We start from the raw sequence: 20,879 nt of genomic DNA on the forward strand, positions 1-20,879 counted from the left end.
AGAGACTCTGACTGTTTCTGCCTCTGTGCCAACAGCTCCCAGCAATTTGGAGGGGTGGGCAGGCGGGGAGTTTATCAAGGAGAAGACCGCTTCAAGCTTTACGTTTTCTTTTGAAACACCTGTGTATAAAAATATCCTTGAAAAATAGTGACTCGTATAAACTTGCAGAACTGTTAGAGGCTTCCCTCCCCCCAAACTCTAGTGTTCTTTACCCATTCGCTATGGCAGACTTCAATTCTTCTTTTTCCACAACTGTATTTTAGACCTCAGAGAGCAGTCCTAAGAAGCAGAGGCACAACTGTTGCCAACGACCAAAACCAAAACCAAAACCAAAACCACAGAGCAACTGAAGGTTAGACAGGGAACCACCTTCTGTGCCCTGGGATGCAGACCACGGGCACTTGTCATCCTCAGGGATGAGAAGCATTTCCTGATCTGCCATTGGTGTCAGTCTGAACGTTAAGGAGACACTTCTTTTGTCCTCATGTGGCTGTTGGAAGCCGTAGGTTTAGGGGCTCCATTATTCACATCCGCCATGGATGCAGGCATGCCAAAAGCTGTTGGTCTGGGGCAACTATTGAATTTATTATGTGAAAGAAACAACAGTTTAGGGGTACCCTGAAATAGACAACTACCTGTATTGCCCAGCCCCTCCCAGGGGGCACTGAATAGCTATGTGAGATGGATCTCTGGACCAGCCAAGGCTGTGGACACAGAAAGAGGAGCAACAGCCTCAGAGAGACCTTGTGAGAGGAGTTCACCGGGAGGGACTGGTCACTGGGCAGTGTGACTGACTGGTGGGCATGGAGGAGTGGGGACACATCCTGTGCTTCCCAGCATCATTCCTCCCTACCTGCCAGGACAGCTGGCCTTCTATTTGGCAGGCCATTCCTGAGGACCTACTGTGTGCGAGTCCCTCTGCTGGATAGTGAGGCCGGCTGGATAAGATTGCATAGCAGAAAGAGAAAGGCCGGGTGCTTGAAAGATCTTGGGCACCCCGTGAGAGGTTGGGAGCATCTTTTTCAAACTCGCACTTGGGAGAGGGGGCTCTGAAGGCCATGAAGAGAGCAGATCAGGGGTGGCTGGGGGACTCAGGGCTCACCAAACAGCCCAGTGGGACCCCTCGCGAACCACTCCCCATGAGACATCTCTGTTGGCTCATTTGGGTCCTCCAGGCCTCTGGGGCAGCACTTTGCGTATAAGAAACAATTCATAAATATTGGCTGATTTTTTTTTTTTAAGTTCTGTGGTCCTTCAGTCCCTTCATGGCATAGCTGGGTGCTCTAATTCTTCCGTTTCTTTCACATAAAGAGCTCTCTAAATATTTGGTCAAAAAGTTTTGGTTTTAGATTAATTCCTAAGCTTCAGTTTACTGTGTCTGTTCAATTCCAGCCTTCGGCTCACTTTTTATCAGAGATTTAATCTTTCAAAAATGGACTTTAGAAATCTAAGATCACTTGAGTTTGTCTTAAGGGGGCTTGGTAAATATTCACATATTTAAAGTCATTGCTACTTACAACCAGGGTTTTTTGGGAATCATGCTGGTATAGATAAGTTTGTCATCCCTGCTTCTCAAAACACGTTTCTTGACAAATCAGTTTTTAAACTTTTCTGGTTAGAGTAACACAAAATGGGACTACTGTTATTTTTAAATCTATATTTGACTTTCTAGTTTTCCTTCCCATGTTTTCAAGAACGGAGGAGACACAGTAGATTTCACAGCTGACATCAGGCTAGTGAGGCACCAAGTCATAATTTATTTAGGCCTCACTGGCATCCGGTGGGCACCGGTAGAGCTCTGACCTTGTCTTTGATGTGTTTAAAGCCAGTTATTTTTGCCCTGATGCTTCAAGAAGGACGCAGCCTTGCTGGGAGTTCAGGAAGGGCTCTTTGTTCCCTTATCACAGAGCCAGTTGGGCTGCTCTCGCTTCCCGGTGTGCAGGCTTTGGAAGCTCGCTGCCTCTCCAGATGCCTACTGAACTCAGCACCGCTTCATAGGGCAGCCACCTGGGGTGCCAGGAAGTGGGGGACATGCCAGGAAAGGGTGTCCTGCTTGACAAGGCCACCCAGAGTCCTTGGGAGGGTGCCACGGCTGTTCAGTTATTCTAAGTGGAATGACCGTCCGCAGCGAAGAGGTGAAGCAGGAGGGCTCTCCTCATTCTTCCGTCTCCCTGCACCATGCCGCCTTCTCCCTCTTGGATGTTCTGAACATCCCTCTCCTTCCTTCTCCTTCCGCAACCTGCTTGTGGAACTTTATTCTCTGGGAATAGCAGATCGCCGGCAGCGCCTCAGGGTGCTTGTCCTGCCATTGGGCTTGGTATTTTCACAAATACCAAAGCCTTGGGCTAAAGGGCTCAGGGCAGGTTTCAGGCCTCCAAGAGGCTTTTAAAGAAGAAGAGGGAAAAGGAGGCACCCCCCAGAATCATGACTTGTGAGCTGTGACTTTTGTGAGTGAGAGCAGCCCTGGTTAGGGGCTGAGGGGACTGAGGGTGCAGCTCTGCAGGTGCTATTGGCTATTCCAAATCACCAGGTTCTCCACGTGGTGTGTGATTTGGGAACCAGCCCCTGCCGGTGAGCGAAGTTTCTTTAGGTTTCTGTGTTCTCCAAGTGTAGCTCTCTGTCATACACGGGAGTGTATCTGGGTACATGGCAAAGAGGAACGTGAGAGTTAAGAGGCACATATGATGTGTGGATGCGCGATGTCTACCTGCACCCGACAGCCGGGTTCTCAAACTTTAAAGTGCATGAACCCTGGAGAGGGATCTCTGTAAATGCAGATTTTGATTCACTAGTTCCAGGGCAGGACCCAGAGAGAATGTGCTTCTCTGGCAAGCTTGCAGATGACGCGGATCCTGCGTGGACCACTGTGACATGGCCCTGCAACAGTGCTTCTCAACTTTGGGGCTGCAGATCCCCATACGTGGGGAGCTTTTAAAACCTCTGATGCCAGGTTGTACCCCACAGTTGAAATCAGAATCTCCGAGGGCAGGACAGTAGTATCAGAAGTTTTGGAAGCTCTCCCTGCAATTCCCACTCAGGCTGCATTCGTGGTGGGGCTGGGTGGGAAGTGCTGAGCGGATTCCTATCATTTTGGAAATTTATCAAAGGTTTGTTGCCGCTGTTGCCGTCAGATAGTGTGCCCTTTAAGTGTATACGAATTAAAACGAAACAGCTACCTTTGGTGTTGCCAGCTGTGTTTTAAGAGAACACCAAGAAGCTTCCCAAGATTTCCTCCAGCCGCCAAGGCTTCTCCACCCTGTTTATCCACGGCGGAGCCTCAGCCGGAGCCCGTCAGATACTCTTGCTCCTCTCCATTTACCCGAGGGCTTCTGTTCCTGCTGCACAGCCAGCTGCTCTCAGCTCTTTCTGGCTGTGAGGGGGTCTAGATGAGAATAAAATGGGATGTTTTATCTTCCTGTAGAGCAGGGGGTTCTCAGCCCTGACGCATATTTGAATCACCCTGGGCGACTGATTCTGAGTTAATGGGTCTGGTACAGGGTCCCTGCACCAGGAGAGCTTTAAAATCTTCCTGGGTGATTCTAATGTGAACTCAGGGATGAGAGCCAGGTTATAAGAAACTTTAAAAAAAATACGTATTTGTATTTTCTTCAACATCCTAAAAACTGGTTCTAGAAAATAAAAGATGCTGTTCAGACCATAAAATATGGAAATTGTTTTCTAAATATACATTTAATGATTTCTTTAAATATATATTTAAATCTGTATTTCCCCCCATCCAGTATCTGGTATTTTTGAGGAGGCCAGTGGGCAAAGTGGGGAGGTTCTTGAGCCGGATTTGGAGTACACCACTGGAGAAGGAAATTGTTCCTGATGTGATTATCACTCATTGTAGTAATTAGGGCAATGCTAACTGGTGTAGCACTGTGGGATTTTGGCGCACACCCAGGGAGGAGGTCACAGGGGCGGCCCTCCTGTGCGTAGTCATTCAGGGCCCCCAGTTTGTGTCTCCAAGGTGGCCTTGGGAGGGGGGCGTGGAAGAGTGGGTGGGGCTCAGGGAGGCTTAGGGGAGGCCCCCACCGGCTGGGCGGGGCCATGCGTGCTCACACCCCATTGGCCAGAGCTCAGTCACGTGGCCACTCCCGCCTGTGTGGAGTGGTAAACGCCCAGCCCCAAGCCGTGAAGATGTCTCTCTGACCTACAGCATTTGTGTCTGGGATCAGATGCCTCCCAGAAAGGCACAGGTGCGCCGAGGCCGGGTGTGGGCCCTGCACTTGGAAATGCAAACTCCAGGCCGCCTGGGTGCGGGCGCGAGAGCCTGCAGAGCTGAAGTGCCGTGTTAAGCGCCTGTGCTCTTTTGTTCTTTTCTCCACAGATATCGCAAACGGCACCAGTTCAGGGGGGTACCGCCCACCTCCCAGAACCAAAGAAGTCATCATCAATGGCCAGACTGTGAAACTTAAATATTGTTTCACCTGCAAGATTTTCCGGCCCCCTCGTGCCTCTCATTGTAGCCTTTGCGATAACTGCGTAGGTGAGTAGAAGCAGAAATTGCCTCTGTTCCGCTTCTAACGCTTGTGCTCAAATGTCTGTAGCTGATGGAGTAGCTGATTCCCTCTGATTTAGACCTTGTGCTAAAGAAAGTCAACATGTGTGTCTCTTTAATCTTTCAAAACCAAACAACTAAATAATAGTTAACGTTTCAACCCTATTGCCTCCTGCCACTGATCTCGTTCACCAAGCCTAGCGTTACCAAACCTTTTTGAGTTTTTCTTTTTACATCCCGCAACACCTCTAGGACAGCACAGTGCCCTAGACCTTCTCCTCCTCGGGGTATGCACAACAGAGTGGGAGTTCTTTGTTCCTGGGAGCTGCCAGATGGGCAGGCACTTGAAATAAAACCATTTCACCCCGAGATCCCTTCATTGCCCAAGGAGCTGCCTCTGTATATACCCAGATGTGATTTGTGCAAGTCTCCCAACTCCTCAGAGTGGCATTTTGCCTGGGGAGGTGGAGGCATTTGAAGGCCAGGGAGAGGAAAAGAGACAGAGAGGCCAAGAGACTTCCAGGCCCGCAGTTAGCATCATCACTCTTCCCAGAGACCACCAAGACCTACCTTCTCTGTCAACTTGTTTTCTCCAGGACAGACTAGGAAACAGGCAGAGGGAACACAGTGGGGCAAGAGGTCCTTAGTTGTCAGACTCGGCCCTGTTGTTAGGCCACCAGCACCCCTGCACAGGATTTCTACAACTGATATGGGTGTTATCCCCTTGGAATTATTTAGCAAAAACTTCCTGTCACTTGAGACTAAGAGCTGCTACCCGCATCCACAGACCATCTTCTCTTCCGGGATGGAGCTTCTCCGAGATGCGGTTGGCAAGGAGACAGCTGAAGCCCCAAGTTACAAGAAGGGTAGTGAGAAACGGACCAAAGCTTTGCTCCACTGGGGACAACCCACATGTCTTCAGCCACACAGCCTGCCTCTAGTAGAAATAACCAAGGATTTTCCTGGGCAAATGGGCATGAAAATCCTGTTAACCTCATACCTAAAAAAAATAGAACACTTCAGAATAAACCTGGTTTCCCTTAGTAACACATTATCAATTGGCAGCACTTTTTGAGCTGATTAGAATTTGCAGTCTCAATTCTTCTTGAGAAAAATATAATGTTATAGAATGTATTTCCTGCTGTGCAAAGCAGTTTTCCTTTTATTTGTCTGAAATGTACTTTATCCTAACTTTAATAATCTACAGTTTGGTAGAAAGTCCATGTTTTCCCTATCAGGCCTTGTCTTGGTTTTATTAACTTGGGTAGATTACTTTTAGCCTTTGGTTCCCCAGTGAAAGAGCATGGAATTTTGTTCAGTCTTTCCTGTGTAGTAAGAATCAGTTAAGAGCCTGGAATCTGGCGCCCAATGGCCTGGGTACAAATACTAGCTTCGTGACTCAGACAGGCTACCTCATCCCCCTCTGCCTTGGTTTTCTCACCTCTACAGTGATGTCAATAGAAGCACCTCATGGGATGGTTGACAGTGTAAACGAGTTAATGCATCCAAAGCACTTAGAACGGTGCCTGGCTTTTGGCAGATGCTCTGTAATTGTTAGCTCCTGTTCTGTTATTACTACTGTTCCCTTGACATTTCAGTTGCCTTTCTCTGGCCAATTTCTTGATCCACTGTGGCCCTCCACAGGTGTGATGACCAAGACTCTACCTGGTCCTCTATCTGAGGACACAAGCAGGGTTTCTACAAGGACACATGACAGCTTTTGTGTTCTAATACTCTCCCTGGTGACTCCAGCCCCAGTGGCCAGCCCACCTTGAGGACACTTTTGAGCCAAAGCCGCATAGCGGCTTAAATATCTTTAGGGAAATGATCTGTAGGGATTCACAGGACCCTTTCTTGGGTTGTGACTTTGATATTATTGCGTGATGGAATAGTATGTAATTTATACTTCTTCACATAAAATTTTATGTTATTTTGCATTTCTTCTCCTGGAGGGCTAATGACTTGCTCCAGACAGTATTTATAGGAAGGGGGTTATTACCTACAGACCTAAAGAGGTTACTGGGCACCTCCTTTTCGTATCATTTATAAAAATGTTCACCCATTACTGGACCCTTGACTGTTTCTATTCATTCATTTGTGTCAGTTGGTCTCAATCTTCTGTTTTCTGTCTGTAGCCTAGATTCCTAATCATGATAAAACTTTCTCCCTATCTTGTAGCGGTTTAAAATTCTCTTCAGATTATATTGTGAAACACTACCGAAAAGTTCATATAATTCCTTCATTTGTTCCCCCCATCACCCATAGGTTTACATGTTCCTTAAAGAACTCTGATGAATTAGATATAAAATCCTCTTACCAAAATCATATATCAAGTTAATGGTGTACTTCTCACATAGTATAACTATTTAAGTACCCTTTTTTATAGAAACTACCAGCTGAGAAAATAAGAGCCATCAGTCTATAATAGTTAGGAGCCCTTCTGATAGTTTCTGAGCAACCTTTCTGATAAATCCAAGTCACCATGCTAATCTAAACTCCCACAAGCAAACATGATGTTGCCCTATCATGAGAAGATGCAGAACAGCAAAGAGAAAGGAGAGGAAGGGGGAAAGATTGGGGTGGGCTCAAGAGGAGGAAACTGGACAGAGAACACATTGCTGCCTCTAAACGTCACTTGATGGTCCCAGGGCTGGAGGTTGGCAAACCCCCATTGGGGAGGACAGGTGAGACAAATATTGTACAGTTGATTTAAAATAAAGCTGCTCACAGCAGTCACAGAACAACCACACAGTGATTCAAACCTACGTCGCTTTGGCTTCCCAGTTCATTACACTACATTTGGGCCTTTGGTGTGACCCATTATCTGACCAACGAATTGGACCTTATGCATTCAGGAAAGGAGAGTGGAAATCAGATGTCTCCAACTGAGAAGCGTATTTGCAGAATTTGCCACTATTTTATTTTTAGATAGAAATTTGTATTGAAAGAATTCTACTTTTTGCAGCCAGGGGAGGAAAATACGACGATGTGCTGCAAGCCAGGGTTAGCACACGTGGCTTCCCTTCCCTTGTAATGAAGGGGTTTGGCTTGGATTGGCAGCTCCTAGGTACGCACACAAATGTCGCTTTGCACTGGGAGAGGAGAGGGTAAAATGCAGCTTCCCGGGCAGTTCAGAAGAGGATTTTTCTTTTTTAAATAAGTCTGAAATGAGAGCAAAGTCACAGGGGCTCTGTACTTTGAGTTGAGGACTGAGGGAAAAGCTTTCTTAGGGAGCAAACTCTGCTGCTGATATAGGACCAGTTAGCCCAGCCAGGTGGTTGGGACATTCAGAGACCCAGGGCTGAATCCTGGTCTTGTCCTTGGATAGTATTGGAACCTGGGCAGATTATCTGACCACCCCCAGTTGTTTCCACACCTGCAAAGTGAGGTGATCCTAGTACTGCCCCACAGGTTTCTTTAAGGATGAAGCAAGATAGTGACCGGCAAGCACCCAGTACAGACCCAGGGAGGTGCAGGGCTTAGAAAGGGCTGGCCGGTAGTGTTGTTATTTTGTGTAGCGGGAGGAGTGCTGTCTCGGTGCTCTCAGGGAACCACAGAGAAGGAGATTCCCTTCACAGAGCAGCCGGAGTCAATTGTTTTCCGTAATCTGGGAGGGTTTTGATGATCTGCTGCCGCAGGGATGAATATATTCTCCCTCTCTGCTTCTGTTCATCTGTTTCGGTCTCTCTCTCTTGTTCTCTCTCGGTGTTGCCATCAAATTGCTTCTGCACTTTTGAAACAGACTATTTGGGGTTGTTTGTTCATCCAGGCCATTTTTGACATTGTAAAATATTTTTAAACAGCTGTCAGATGGGGCCGGGGAGCAACCTCTGCTCACTCAGACCCTTGGGGGTCCCTCAGATCATGAAAGTGAAAGAGTGAACGAAAGGAGCTGGAAAGCAAACACGCACTTGTGAGGTCTTCTCCAACCCACTACGTACTCTCCAGCCCCAAAGGAGTCCCCTCCACATTTCCCCGACCAGGGCGGACACTTTTAGAGAAGTCTTGCCTTTGGGGGCCTCTGGTCCAGTGTCAGAAGAGCCAGCAGCTTACTCTAGAATTGGGTATTTTTCATACAACCTAAACCTATCATAAAAAGGGATTTACTGGAAAGTGATGTATTCACACATTGTGAATGAAATTCAGTTTGCTCAGCACTGAGATAGGGCACTGTAAGCATTTGCAAGCCTGCTGCACGAGAATGTGTGTAACGTTGAGCAGTCAGGAGGCAGCTGGAGGCGCCAGCACCTGGATCCCAGACCTGCTGACCTGTCTGGGCAAAGGGAAGCCTCTCTGTGTCTACGATGCCACATCTGGACCTGCTGTGAGCACAAAGGAGGTGGTGCACGAAGCCCTCAAGTAGTGTCAGCCCCTGCGGAGCTCTTGGCAGGACCAGCCTTTTCCCTCACACAGGCCTGGTCCCATTTTCTTCTGTCCCCTTCTGTCAGTTGTGGTGTAGATGGCACCAAGAACTCTGCAGGGACTCAGTGTCCAGTTACCCTTGTTCTGGGAAGAGCTTAACCGTCATCTTTAAATGCCTGCACTGTCTCTCCTGGGCACTTTACTACACACTCTTCCTTCTGCCCCACAGTGTCTCCTTCCCATCGATCTAGCTGCTTCCTCTGTGATGTGGGTTTCTGAGCTCAGACTACGGATGTCTTGTCTGCTGTGTGCAGTCTGCTGTGTGCTGCTGCTGCTGCCCATTAGAGCCCAGTTACTGCTTCATAGTTGTATCAAATATTAAGAGGTCTGGAATATCTGAGATTTAAAATTGCAGCTACCTCCTGCACTCTAGGATTTCCTTTTAACTATTTGGGTATGGTGAGAAAGGTATTAGTTTTCCATAGGAAAGCGAGTCGTTTGAAGGGAATGGAACAAGCTGGCATTTGTATCCTCCCAGGAACCAAAAAACCCAGGAATTTACTGTGTGCCACCCCTGCCACCCCGGTTTCCAATATCCTTGCTTTTCATTGATGTTTAATGAGCACCTATGTGTCAGGCACTGTACTGGTATCTAGATGCATCAAAATAAAGTACAGTCCCCAAGAATCATTATTAAGAACAGACCAAAGAGAATTCAAGGCAGAAAGCATTATATATATCATATTATGTGGTCAAAAAGAGTAATTTTACATTGGTAAAGAAATCAATTAAAAATTCAGTCACAACACTTATGCATCAAATAACATTGCATCAAAATACAGAAAGCAAAAATTGTCAGAAAACACAAGGACAATTTGGTATAAGCATAATGCTAGTGAGAAATAATAACATACCTCTGGTTTTGTCGGCTCAGGTAAGAAAATAAAATTTTAATTTTATAATTCTAACATATATTAATATATAATTAACAAACATCTGCTGAACTTTGTTCCTACAAAGTTTACTTAGTTTTTTTAACTGATTGTGGAACACTAGCAAAATTAACCATACTAGCTAAACTTCCTAAAAGCAGATATTGCACAGACTGTGTCATCTAATGACACAACAATAAAATTAGAAATCCATCACAAAAATATAAATACACAAGTCTAATCTAACTGTAATATTTTAACAAAATCTTTTCATCAATTCTTGGGTGACAGAGACTTCAAAATTGTCACTGTAGAATAGTCAGAAAATGACAATAAGAACAATGCAAAATAAAATGCTGCTAGTCAGGGGTCATTGTGCTGTATACCAGAAACTGACACATTGTAACTGACTATACTTCAATTAAAAAAAAATTTTTTAACTACCAGTCAGAATTCTAAATTTTAAGCACAAAAAATAGTTAACCTCAGCAGAAAAGGAGTTATTTGGAAGCTCTCAGGTAGCTGATAGAAATGAAGGAGAAAGCTGGAGACCCAGACTCACAGACCAGGAGAAGCTGGGGCAGGTGGGTGGCTGAGCACAGTCAGTCACTCCTGCAGTAGGATATGGCAAGAGGCGCAGGCACCACAAGAAAGATGTTTATGGTACCACAACTGAGTTCTAATTCTGCAGCTGCCATCAGCTTAGAACTGTGACTCTGTCTGTCTGCAAGGACCATGGGCTCTGGGCTCAGAGGTCTGGTCTGGTCTCCACACCCAGGCAGCCAGCGAGGCAGGAGAGGTAGCTGCCCCACTCTTAGCTTCTATAATGGGGGTGGCAGGGTGGGGCCTACTTCCCACCTATTTTGAGATCCTCCACAAACAGGAAGTTTACGTAGATGGTGGATGGCCAATGAAATTAACAGTTTTAAAAAGTCTAGTACAAACCCCCCACCTCAAATTTAGAAGCAAATAAACGAACATAGCAGCCATCTCAAGAAGACAGAAAAAGAATAGCAAAATAAACTCAAGAAAAACAGGAAGAAAACAATTAATAACCTAGAAAACAGAAAAATAAATATGATACCAGATCTAGTTCTTTGGCAAATAAATAACAAAAAGATAATCTTCTGGTAAGACTGAAAGAGAGAAAATAACGAAGTGGAAATAACAGATTCAAATGAGACATTCTCCCCCACAAACTTGCTTATAATGTAATGCAGTTGGAGGCAGAGGACCAGATGAAAAATGTGCAGTTCAGTTACCAAAACCGTTTTGGAACACGAAACAGTACAGGTAGACATGCATCATTAGATATTATGAAGTCCGAAGCATATTACCAACCCACAGACCAGTGACAGAAAGCGGCCCAAGGGCCGAGGCACAGGCACATGGGTATACATGTACAGGTGTGAGGGATTTCTTCAGTGTCCATTTCTATACTTTCCAAATCCCCAAAGCGATCATTAGATGCACAGTTCTGCTAAGGTGTCTGGGTCTGGGTCTTGTAGTCTGCAGGGGAAGGCAAAGCAGTGTAAGTAAACACAACAACACACTAAGTGCAGCTGTGGGTAAGGGTCTTTGAGAGCCCAGGTTTCAGTGCACGGTTTGTCCCTGTACCAAGTCTGACAGTGTAAGTAGGAGTTACTGGATTGCAGAAGAGCAGGAGGCCCAGAATTTAGACATCTCAGCAGAGAGAACATAGAACAGAGGCTCAGAGACTTGCAGGGAAGAGCGAGGCATTTAGCCCAGCAGGGATTTTTGAAAAGTCAAAAAGGTCAAACTGCTGAGATTATTGGAAGCTCTTTAATCTTTACTGTTCATGTGGGGGCTGCCGTCAGCTTTCTGTGTGGCTGTGTTTTTCTGCTCCTGAAGGCTTCCAGCCCCTTTGTGTTAACCTTTTAGTTTTTTTTTTTTCTTAATGTATGGAATTTCATCCTTTCTTTCTGGTTTAAGCAATAGATCTTATAACTAAATTTTTAAATATACCAAACAATCTAATTAATGCTTTTGGATTCAAGCCATTGATCACATCTTCATCCTCTCCCATTCTTTGACCTCTCTGGGGAGTTTCTGCGCACCTCAGATCCACCAGTAACTGTGTCCCCCTCCTCTAACTTGAGGTGAATAAATACAGACATGAGATCTTTTAGCTGAAACAAACTTGGAGGTTTTTCTTTTTGCAGATAATCTACTGTAGTGCACTGAGGGTTTAAGGAGACTTGCAAAATGACAGATAGCTTCAGGGAACATGACCATCATTGTGATGTAACTCATACTTTACAAGATCATGGGGAGAGCCAGAATTCATTTCACGGCTGTGCCGGAGACTGCCATTTGTTCATAAAGGGTTTTATTCATTGAGAGAAAAAACTCAGAGTCAAATGTGCTCACCTCTAAACAATGTAAATAAGACTTTGGGTGTGTATATTTGACACTAACTTATTCCTGGTTTTCTGATAAGCAACTCAGGTCCTTTTCAGAAATGGATGGGAATTTTCATTGTCACTCATCATCAATGACTCATTGTTATTAGTTCGAGTGACAGATGCAGAATTCCAAGTAACCTTCCTGACTCATTTGACCATCAGATGACATTCTTTCCTGGAAGACTTTTCACCTCCTTTTATGCCAAGTTAAAACGGTTCCTGGTTGTCAGACGCTGTTTTTTCTCTTTCCTGCCAGCTCTCATTTTTTATACTTCACTATTGGTTCCCAGCTCCTGGGAGCCAATTGTTCTTCCATTGGTCCTTCTGTAGCCTCTTCCTGGCTCTCCCCCAGCTCCACTCCTGGCTTCCTTTCATCCTCCACAGATTCTTTCTGCTGTGGCTGGAGACACCCTTTTGTTTCAGCCAGATAAGCTCCTGGTCCCTTCTCTGGCAACATCTTTCTCAACATGCCTGCCCCACAGTAAGAGCTCTTGTGTTCTGCCACCAAGAGTTTCTTCCCCTTAAAATTAAAACTGAGTCAGTCTAGAGGTGCTTTTGAGGCAGTGACCAAAATAAAATAAAATTCTACAAAATCTTCATATTTCAGAAGAATTTCCTTCGTAACATGTTTGTTACAGACGTGAGTAGGTATAAGTAGATGTAAGTTCTTCAAAATGGAGTACCTGGGCTGGGAAGCCTGCATTTTAGAAAATTAAAAGTAGAGAGGATCTTATGCACAATCAACATTGAGAGTCATGGGAACAGACTTTCTCAGACCCTCTCTAAGTTCTACCATTGAGGTCAGGCCAGCTGGATGTGTTGGAAATTGCTCATATCTCTCTCTGGAGAGCAGCAGCCAGCAGTGAGGCCTCCTATAGAAGGTAGCTACTTCCAGAAAAGCACTGCTATGGTGAGTTGCAACATTGAAAAATTAATATTAGTAAATCACTACCATCTTTTGAGGCTTGTTGGAAACCATGCATTATAATTTTATAGATGAAAATTTATCAGTAAGTTGTATTTCTTCTCTAATTCACCTTCAGGCCACAGTCCTGGGTGTTTGAGGTGGACATTGACATGGTTTGACCACCTGCGTAGAAGTCCAGCAAGCTGCATGGCCAGACCAGGGCCCGGGGTGGATGTTGAGAGTCAAGAAGAGGCCAAATCTGTAGAGAGCTTTGTAAAGCAAGTGAACTATCATCCTAAAGAAATATTTGACAGGGTTGTAGCACTCAGAATATCTACTCTGACCTTAGGAGGTTTATCTCAGACCAATTCCCATAAAGGGGAGAAATGGGAGGAAAGGCTGGAAAAATTCAGTGGCAGCCACACTGGCCCTTGGATGCCTGTTGAGAAAGAAAGACTAGACTCGGCCCCTAGTGCATGGTGCTTATGCAGGAAATTGAGATGGTCTATCTCAGACACAAGTGTAAAGTGAATTGATGAGATGTATTAGTTAGCTCTTGACCAGTGATGCCGTATAACAAACACCCTCCAGAGTCTCAGTGCCTTTTGAAAAAAGCATTCCTTTTTCTTATGTGCCTGTGGGTCACCTGGGACAGCTCTGGGTGTGGCTCCGGGCATTGCTCAGGTTCAGTCTTCTCAGATTTGATTCTGGGACCCACACGGAAAGGATAGCAGCTGCCAGGCATGTTCTCTTCATGGTGGGGTCATGGACCACATGTTGATGGGGCTAAAATATGCAGTGTCGCTTACGGCACATCTGCTAAGACTCCATTAGCCATGACCATGACCTTGACCGTGTCCTGTCAGTGGGGCAGGGAAGGATACTCCACTTTGAGGAGGGGAGCAGTGCATACTTGCTGAAATAATCCAGTCTGTCACATGCAGAGAGACTGAAAAGCCAAAGATCAGTTACTTTCTGAGAAGCAGCTGTATGTCTTATTCACCTTTTTAAAGCAGATGGTGCCTTACAGTAGATGCCCTGTTGTTTACTTGACTTGCCTGGAATTGAAATTGGCCTCTAGCAATGGATTTGGGAATTAGGGAGGCTAAGGATGAAACATACCTCACCAGCCTCCAAATTTCTTCTCCCAAGATATTTGTGGCTGTATCAGCCCATCCAGCTGCTCTCTGTTGGGTATTAAACAATAAATCTTTCACTGAATTCCACCCACTGTTTGTAGGAGTTGGGCAGGACTGAGCTGTTAAAGGTTGGAAACTTGGATAGTAAAAAAATAACCTGTGTGCTTTAGCTTTGAAAGCTTAATAAACGTATGTACTTTGTTTTTTGAAAGCTATGAAAATTATTTGGTTTCTTGGAACAGATTAAGATTTCATCTTATTTTTAGAAGGTTGAGAAGTATTTTAAATAAAGGATTAATTGAACTGGAAAGACCATAGACCATATTGGAAAAAGGAAGAAGGATAATTTATTTAAGAATCTAGTAATGTACCTATGAAAATATAATTATTATATTTTCTTGATTAAAGTGAAATGAATACATAGAAGTAGTTTGTACTAAAATAACTTTCATTTTTATGATGCCATCACGTATTTATGTATGTTTTTTTCCCTTTGGAGATAGTTCTATATACGTTACCTCATTTGCTGCTCACAACCAGCCTGAGCATTAGCAGGGCAGAGAGAACCATCCACATTTGCTACAGAACTCAAATTCAGAGAGGGCAGGGGCTGTCCAGGCCCACACAGCAAGACACTGGCAGCTAGAACTAGAGGGAAACCTCCCAGCCTCTGTGTGAAGGTGTGTAAACCACAGACTTAGAGCAGAGAAAAACTCAGCCGGGCCTGCAAGTCAGCAGCAGGTGGACAAGTAAAACCGTTACAGGTGAGGAAAGGTAACCATTTCTATGCCAGTCTGGGAGAAACACAGATCATCCAACAGTTCGTGTCCACCGTGAGTGGGGCCCTGTGCCTGGTACGAGGCTGGGGTGCAGTGTGCAGGGGGAGAGTAACAAGACGAATCACACATGTCACCAGCCTTTAAGAGCTTGTAAAAGCTGAGGAGGAGCTGGGGAGGTTAGCGTCTGGCACGACCTAGTGGGGCTCATGCAGAGTTATAAGGATGCTCAACATGTTAAGTTATTCCCAAGATTAACACGTTAACAAGACAAGATATAGTATAAGTAATTTAATTTTTAAAAATCTTTCATAGATGGCATATGAAGATGATTTTACCCTCTGGAAATTATACTGCCTGAACATTCTTGTTTTCAGTGTCACAAAGGCTCTCTGTACCTTGGATTGGACCTCTTCCTCCTCAGGGTTCCTGTTAGTCTTTAAGATCCTAGGCAAGAGTTTAATGGGTCTGCAGGAACCAGTAAGCTGATAGGTTTCAGCCACCTGAGCGAAAGTAGTGAACCCTAAACATTAGAAAGAGTTCAACGATCTCTTGATAATCGCCCAAGACAGACAGACCAGGACAGGGGCCCTACTGCAGACATGCAGCTCACTCCCTGGGCCCAACCCCTCCAAGGACATGCCTGACTAGGGGCCGAGACCCTTGCCTCTAGGGTTTGCTTAGAGCAGGGATACCTCACCTGGGCACCGTGAATGGGACTCAAGGGATCCACGAGCTTGGATGGGAAAAACCATGACATCTCTATTCTCACTCGCCTCCAAATGAAATGTAATATGTCCTTCAGTGATAACAGAGGCACCCCACTAGTTGTGTTAGTCACTAGAAACCACAGACATTTTCATATGACGTTACAGACATCGCAGGTAAATCAGAAGCTCACTGACACTTGCTACCACTTAGAAACTGCAGTGCTTGATAAAACTTAGCTCTTGCTATTTGGCATATGAATAAATAAGCATGTATTTTACTATGTCACAACTTTTAAACTGTTCTGAAAATGAGATTTATTTCTGGTTTCTTTCTTCACCCCACGGAGGCTATGTATTTAACAACATTCTGGGAAGGGGTCCATGGCTTCACGAGACTGCGAACAGGGTCCTGGCACACAAACTAGGTTAAGAACCCCAGTGAAGTCTCGTTTAGAGCCTGCAGTTATTTGAGAACAGGCTGCTTAAGATGACAGGTAGCATTGCTCCCACCCCCCTTCTGTTGATTTTTTTCAAGTAATAGTAACAGTTATTTCAAGAATTCCATTTTTAAACGTTTCTTTTTTAAGAAAAGAAAAACTATACTGGGCTCATTCTTCCTTCCTCTTTCTCAACCCAAACACAGGTGTGCAGTGCGCGGCACGCACACGCACACACAGAGCTTCCTGCGGGGGGCGGGCGGGCCTGGGCCGCCCACCTGGGTGCCTGTCAAACCTTGTGTCCAGCCTGCTCCAGACTCCTGGTGGTTTTCTGGGAGCATCTGTGTCACCTTTTCATTGCAAAGCAGAAAACAGAGAGCTCACTGGCAGGTTGGGGTCTGTGTCCCTGGCCCTTCCCAGACTCTCCCTCCCCACTTCTGTGTTCCTGGGTAAACAGAACCTTCTTAAAAATTGTTAAGAAGTGGGGAGGGTATAGCTCAAATGGTAGAGTGCATGCTTAGTATGCATGAGGTCCTGGGTTCAATCCCCAGTACCTCCTCTAAAAATAAATAAATAAACCTAATTACCCTCACCCCCAAAAAAACTTAAAAAAAAATTAAGAATTCACTGTTTCCCACTGTTCATGTATCAGTTCCTTTATGCTGCTTAGAAATCTTGGGAAGGAAAGAACCTTTGGTGCAGTTAAAGAAATCTAAATTTTCCCACAAAAGATAATACAATAATTGTGTTAAAGTTGAAGCTAGGATTATTTCCAAGCCCCAATCAGGTTTTATAATGGTATGTGTCGCATACCTTTTCATTGAAAGTTAGCAAAAATAAGATGGTGTTACAGAGAAGACGCTTGGATCTTACACATTAAACTCACAGCCGTATCACAGTCGAATGGTGTGCTATTTATCGTGTGACAGAAGTAGCCAGTTGTCTACCAAGCTGTTTGTGCCTGAAAAACCATTTGCTTAGTACTAACTGATTTATGGGTTTGTTTTTCACTTCAATGAATTGAACCAAAAATGAATTTTTTCCATCTTTGATCATACTGAATATTTGCTGCAGGACAGAAAATCATCAGCATGTATGCCTGGGATTCTTATAATGCTGTGCTCAGAGATGTGGTGCTTCTAGGCTAAGAATCCTTTAGGGCTACACACATGGCCATGTATACATACCAGTGTAAGAATGACTGAATTAATCTACTGTCGATTGTGTGCCTGGCTCATTGCTCGGTGGGCACTGGGGAGACGATGGTGAACTTGAACAGCACAGCCCTGTCTGTAGAGCTTTGCTACGGAGGAGCACAGGTAGATTAACGAACACCTGTGGGACAGGGTCACGTGGGCGTGTACAGGAGAGACTCCTAACCCAGAGGAAGGAGCATCCCATCTGAAACTAAAGGATGAATGCCAGTCGTCAGGCAAAGGGAGGCAGGCGACTAGGAGGAAGACGTGTGCAGAGGCCCAGGGCAGCAGGAGGCCGGCAGATCGAGGGCCTGGAGGAAGTGGCTGCCCTCCAGGAGATGTGGAGACTGCAGGCAGAGAGGACCGAAGCAAGAGGCAGGGCGTGAGCAGACACCTTCCAAACCATGCTATGGAATTTCAACCTTATCCTAAGGGCAAGAGCGATGGAGTGGCCTTATCAACTGTGTACTTCAGAAAGAGCCCTCTGTCAGCATTGCAGAGAGTGAACTGTATGGTGATAAGATGGGTCCAAGGAGATGGGCGAGAGGGCTGCTGCCCCAGGGCATGGGCAGGTTACAGCAACCCAGGCTCAGGTCGTAGCCACGGAGATGGAAAGATGCCGTGGGCAGATCCCAGGAATACTCTGGAGGAAGAAGCCACAGCACTCAGTGCTTCATTAAATTCATGGAGTTGGGGCAAAGAACACAGTTTGATCCTTCTGTCTTCTGAGCACGTGATTATTTTCCCATGTTAGAGAACTAATGCTTTAAAGAAAAGTAGAGTTCACATATTTTAGGTGAATCGTGACACAATGACCTGAGTCTGTAAAGAACATGACTCAGTTTAACCACCTGGAGCCCTCTGGCTCTTGGTCCAGAGCTTAATCTGCAGCAGCTTAAACGCGAGGATCCAGAGACAGTGAAGTCAGCTTCCGGGCACCGAACCTGAGCCTCGCATATGTCCAGCTCTGAATGGTTGGCTGGAGTCTGCAGTCAAACACACAGAAGGAAGAAAACGGGAGAGGAGAAAAGGAGTGTTAGAAAATAGTAGGAAAAGAAATGCAGAAGGGAGGGAGCAAGAAAGGCAGACGCGGAGAGGAAGTGAGAGGTAGTGAAATGGATGCGGTAACACAGGTGCGGGATCCGAGCCCTGCAGGGCGGAGCTGTGACCTGAGAGAGCCGCTCACCTAATGTGGGCCGCCCCCCAGCTGCTCAGGGTGCCAGCCCTGCCACCGGGGCAGAACCCCAGTGACTCAGCTCCCTCGGCCAGAACGTTCCCCACGGCCAGCATGACCTCTCCTCCCTTCTGTCCAGCTCTTTACAGTTTACAAGGGGAGGTCCTGAAGAGCACTGAGAGCTTTGTGGAGAGAGAGGTGGACTCTTTAATAGTCTTTTGACAGAAATCGTTTTAATGAATCCGTTTTCAACCCTGCTAGAAGCAGAAAGTTTCCCCCTCTCCTGGGGCTTCGGGATAGACAACAGAGGCGGTGAAGACAGTGCTGAGAGGAGGAAGCAAATCCTTCAAGAATCCACAGATAGCAAGGGACTGTCCATGGACAAACACTGGACTCTGAGCGAGTGCTTTAGCGAAAGTAGAGGAAGGAGAGCCTAGCCTCAGGATGTCAGGGAACAAGCAAGGGGACCCCATAGATGCAACCAGGCTGGAATAGGTCCAGTCTCCTCGTCTTGCTGACTAAAAGTCATCAGCGGTTCCTTGGAGAGAAAAACTGGGAGGTAACATCATAACGTGCATTTGTGAAACTTTTACCCATAACTTTGTAGGGCGAGTCCTTCTAATGCTCATCCCAGAGGGGACATCCCAATAGAGTCCTTCGCTGGCATCATAGAGGAGTGGCCCCACCCCCTCATATATCATTATCTGCAGGCAGCTAATGGGGGAGATCCTGCCCGAGTCAAGAAGCTCGACCTAGCGTGGGAACAATCAAGAAAACCGTCCGCCCCCGTGAAGGTTCAGTGAGCCTTGTTTTGTTCACGTCCATCGCCATGGGAGCCTCACACAGCCCCAGGAGGCAGGGGTGGAGGGCTGTTCATCCACACAAATGAGAAACAGTAGGCAGGGTTGGCTCACACCCTGGGAAGCAGGGGGCTACCCCAGAGCCCTCTCAGAGCAGCCCGACTCTTCACAGGATTGGGGTCCTGGTTTTGCTAGGCTGTACAGAGCCACCCTTTGGGACAGAGCTCTCACACTGAACGTGCGAAGCCAGGATGCTGAACTGTTCATCTTCAGTAAATGACTCTATGACTCACTCTCCGGGGGCAGAATCCTCCCACTGTGCACAGCCAGCCCTTCCTCTGCCTGTGGTCAAACCACTTGGGCAGCCAATTCATAATCAGAAGGACGATTTATAAATGTAGAATGAGAAATATAACCATCAAGAGAAGAGAACCCGCGTGGCCAGCCCTGGGGGGCCTTTCTGGACACTTGGGTCAGATACTCTCACGTAAGACTGGGAGCCATTTGAATGTGCACTTTACAAAAATACTTTGTTAGAAGACTGACAATTTAAAATAATGCACCTAAAGTCAATTTAAAAACATGTCCTTTATTTATGTATTTAAAAATTGTTGTCAACAAAAGAAAGAGACTATGTCTCATGCGATATTTTGGAAAAATGCATCCTTCACCAACAGGAAAGTCTCGACAACAGAATTTGTGGGGTGTCCAGGGCATATTTCCAGCCTGTCCTGGATTACTGCCATGAAATTCAACCCCAGGGTCAGTGCGCTGCACACAGGCGTCCTCCTACTGTAAAAGTAAATTGGACGTACTCCGGAGGAGAGTGATCTTTGGCCATGGTTTTATTTTTATCTGACCAAGAAGTGCTCACCTCATTTCTGCCCATAATTGTCAAACTGCAACTCTGCTTTGAAAACAGTTTTCTTCAAAACCCAGAAAAGCCTCAAGCAGTTACTTCATGAAAGTCTGTTTCTGTTTGCCTCCCTCTCCTCACACCTGTACCTCTGTGGCTTGCTCTGTCTCCCTTGATTTGTGTGTGGCTCCTGGCTTTGTCTCTGGAGAGCGTGAGCTCATTTCCAGTCTTGCTGCCTTTTGCCTTCCTGAAGACTGTCTCTCTCTCTCTAGAGTTTATGTCTCCAGCTTAGGCATCTGGTCAGCGCTCCAGGCTTGCAGATGCATAGGACCCCCACCACGCAGAGTGCCAGCACCTTCCATGGTTGCACAAGGCAAATACCTGATGGTTACATTTGGCTCCCTCCTCTCCCATTCCTCCCTGAACCCATCCCCGGGCTCTGTTTTCTTACTTGGTGGGTGCATTTCCCTCCCTTTGCTTTGGCCCGGCCAGCTGCAAGCTACCGTCGTCTCTCACCTTGCCTTGGCAGGGGTCACCTAGTGGACTCCCACTCTCCACTCCTCTCCCTACCCAGTCCACCCTCTACCATCCCAAACAGAATCTGCTCACACCGCCTCTCTCCTTAAAAGTGATTTCCTGCTGGTGGCTAATTGGAAGGGG

The 20,879-nt window shown here is 46.0% G+C and overlaps 1 protein-coding gene and 1 non-coding gene across 3 annotated transcripts in view; both read left to right on the forward strand.

Annotated features, from left to right (window-relative positions):
• The window catches only part of ZDHHC14 (zDHHC palmitoyltransferase 14), a 245,392-nt gene that overhangs the window by 177,595 nt on the left and 46,918 nt on the right, over positions 1-20,879 (forward strand). For both annotated transcript variants that reach the window (XM_006197701.3, XM_006197702.4), the window contains exon 3: positions 4,334-4,492. In XM_006197701.3, coding sequence (XP_006197763.2) covers positions 4,334-4,492 — 159 coding nt within the window. The remainder of the gene's footprint in view (positions 1-4,333; positions 4,493-20,879) is intronic.
• Positions 16,679-16,752, forward strand: TRNAT-AGU (transfer RNA threonine (anticodon AGU)). The gene has a single exon. It is a non-coding gene; the product is annotated as a tRNA-Thr (tRNA).

Source organism: Vicugna pacos, chromosome 8 (assembly GCF_048564905.1).
Source record: "Vicugna pacos chromosome 8, VicPac4, whole genome shotgun sequence".
In the NCBI taxonomy this organism is placed as follows: Eukaryota; Metazoa; Chordata; class Mammalia; order Artiodactyla; family Camelidae; genus Vicugna; species Vicugna pacos.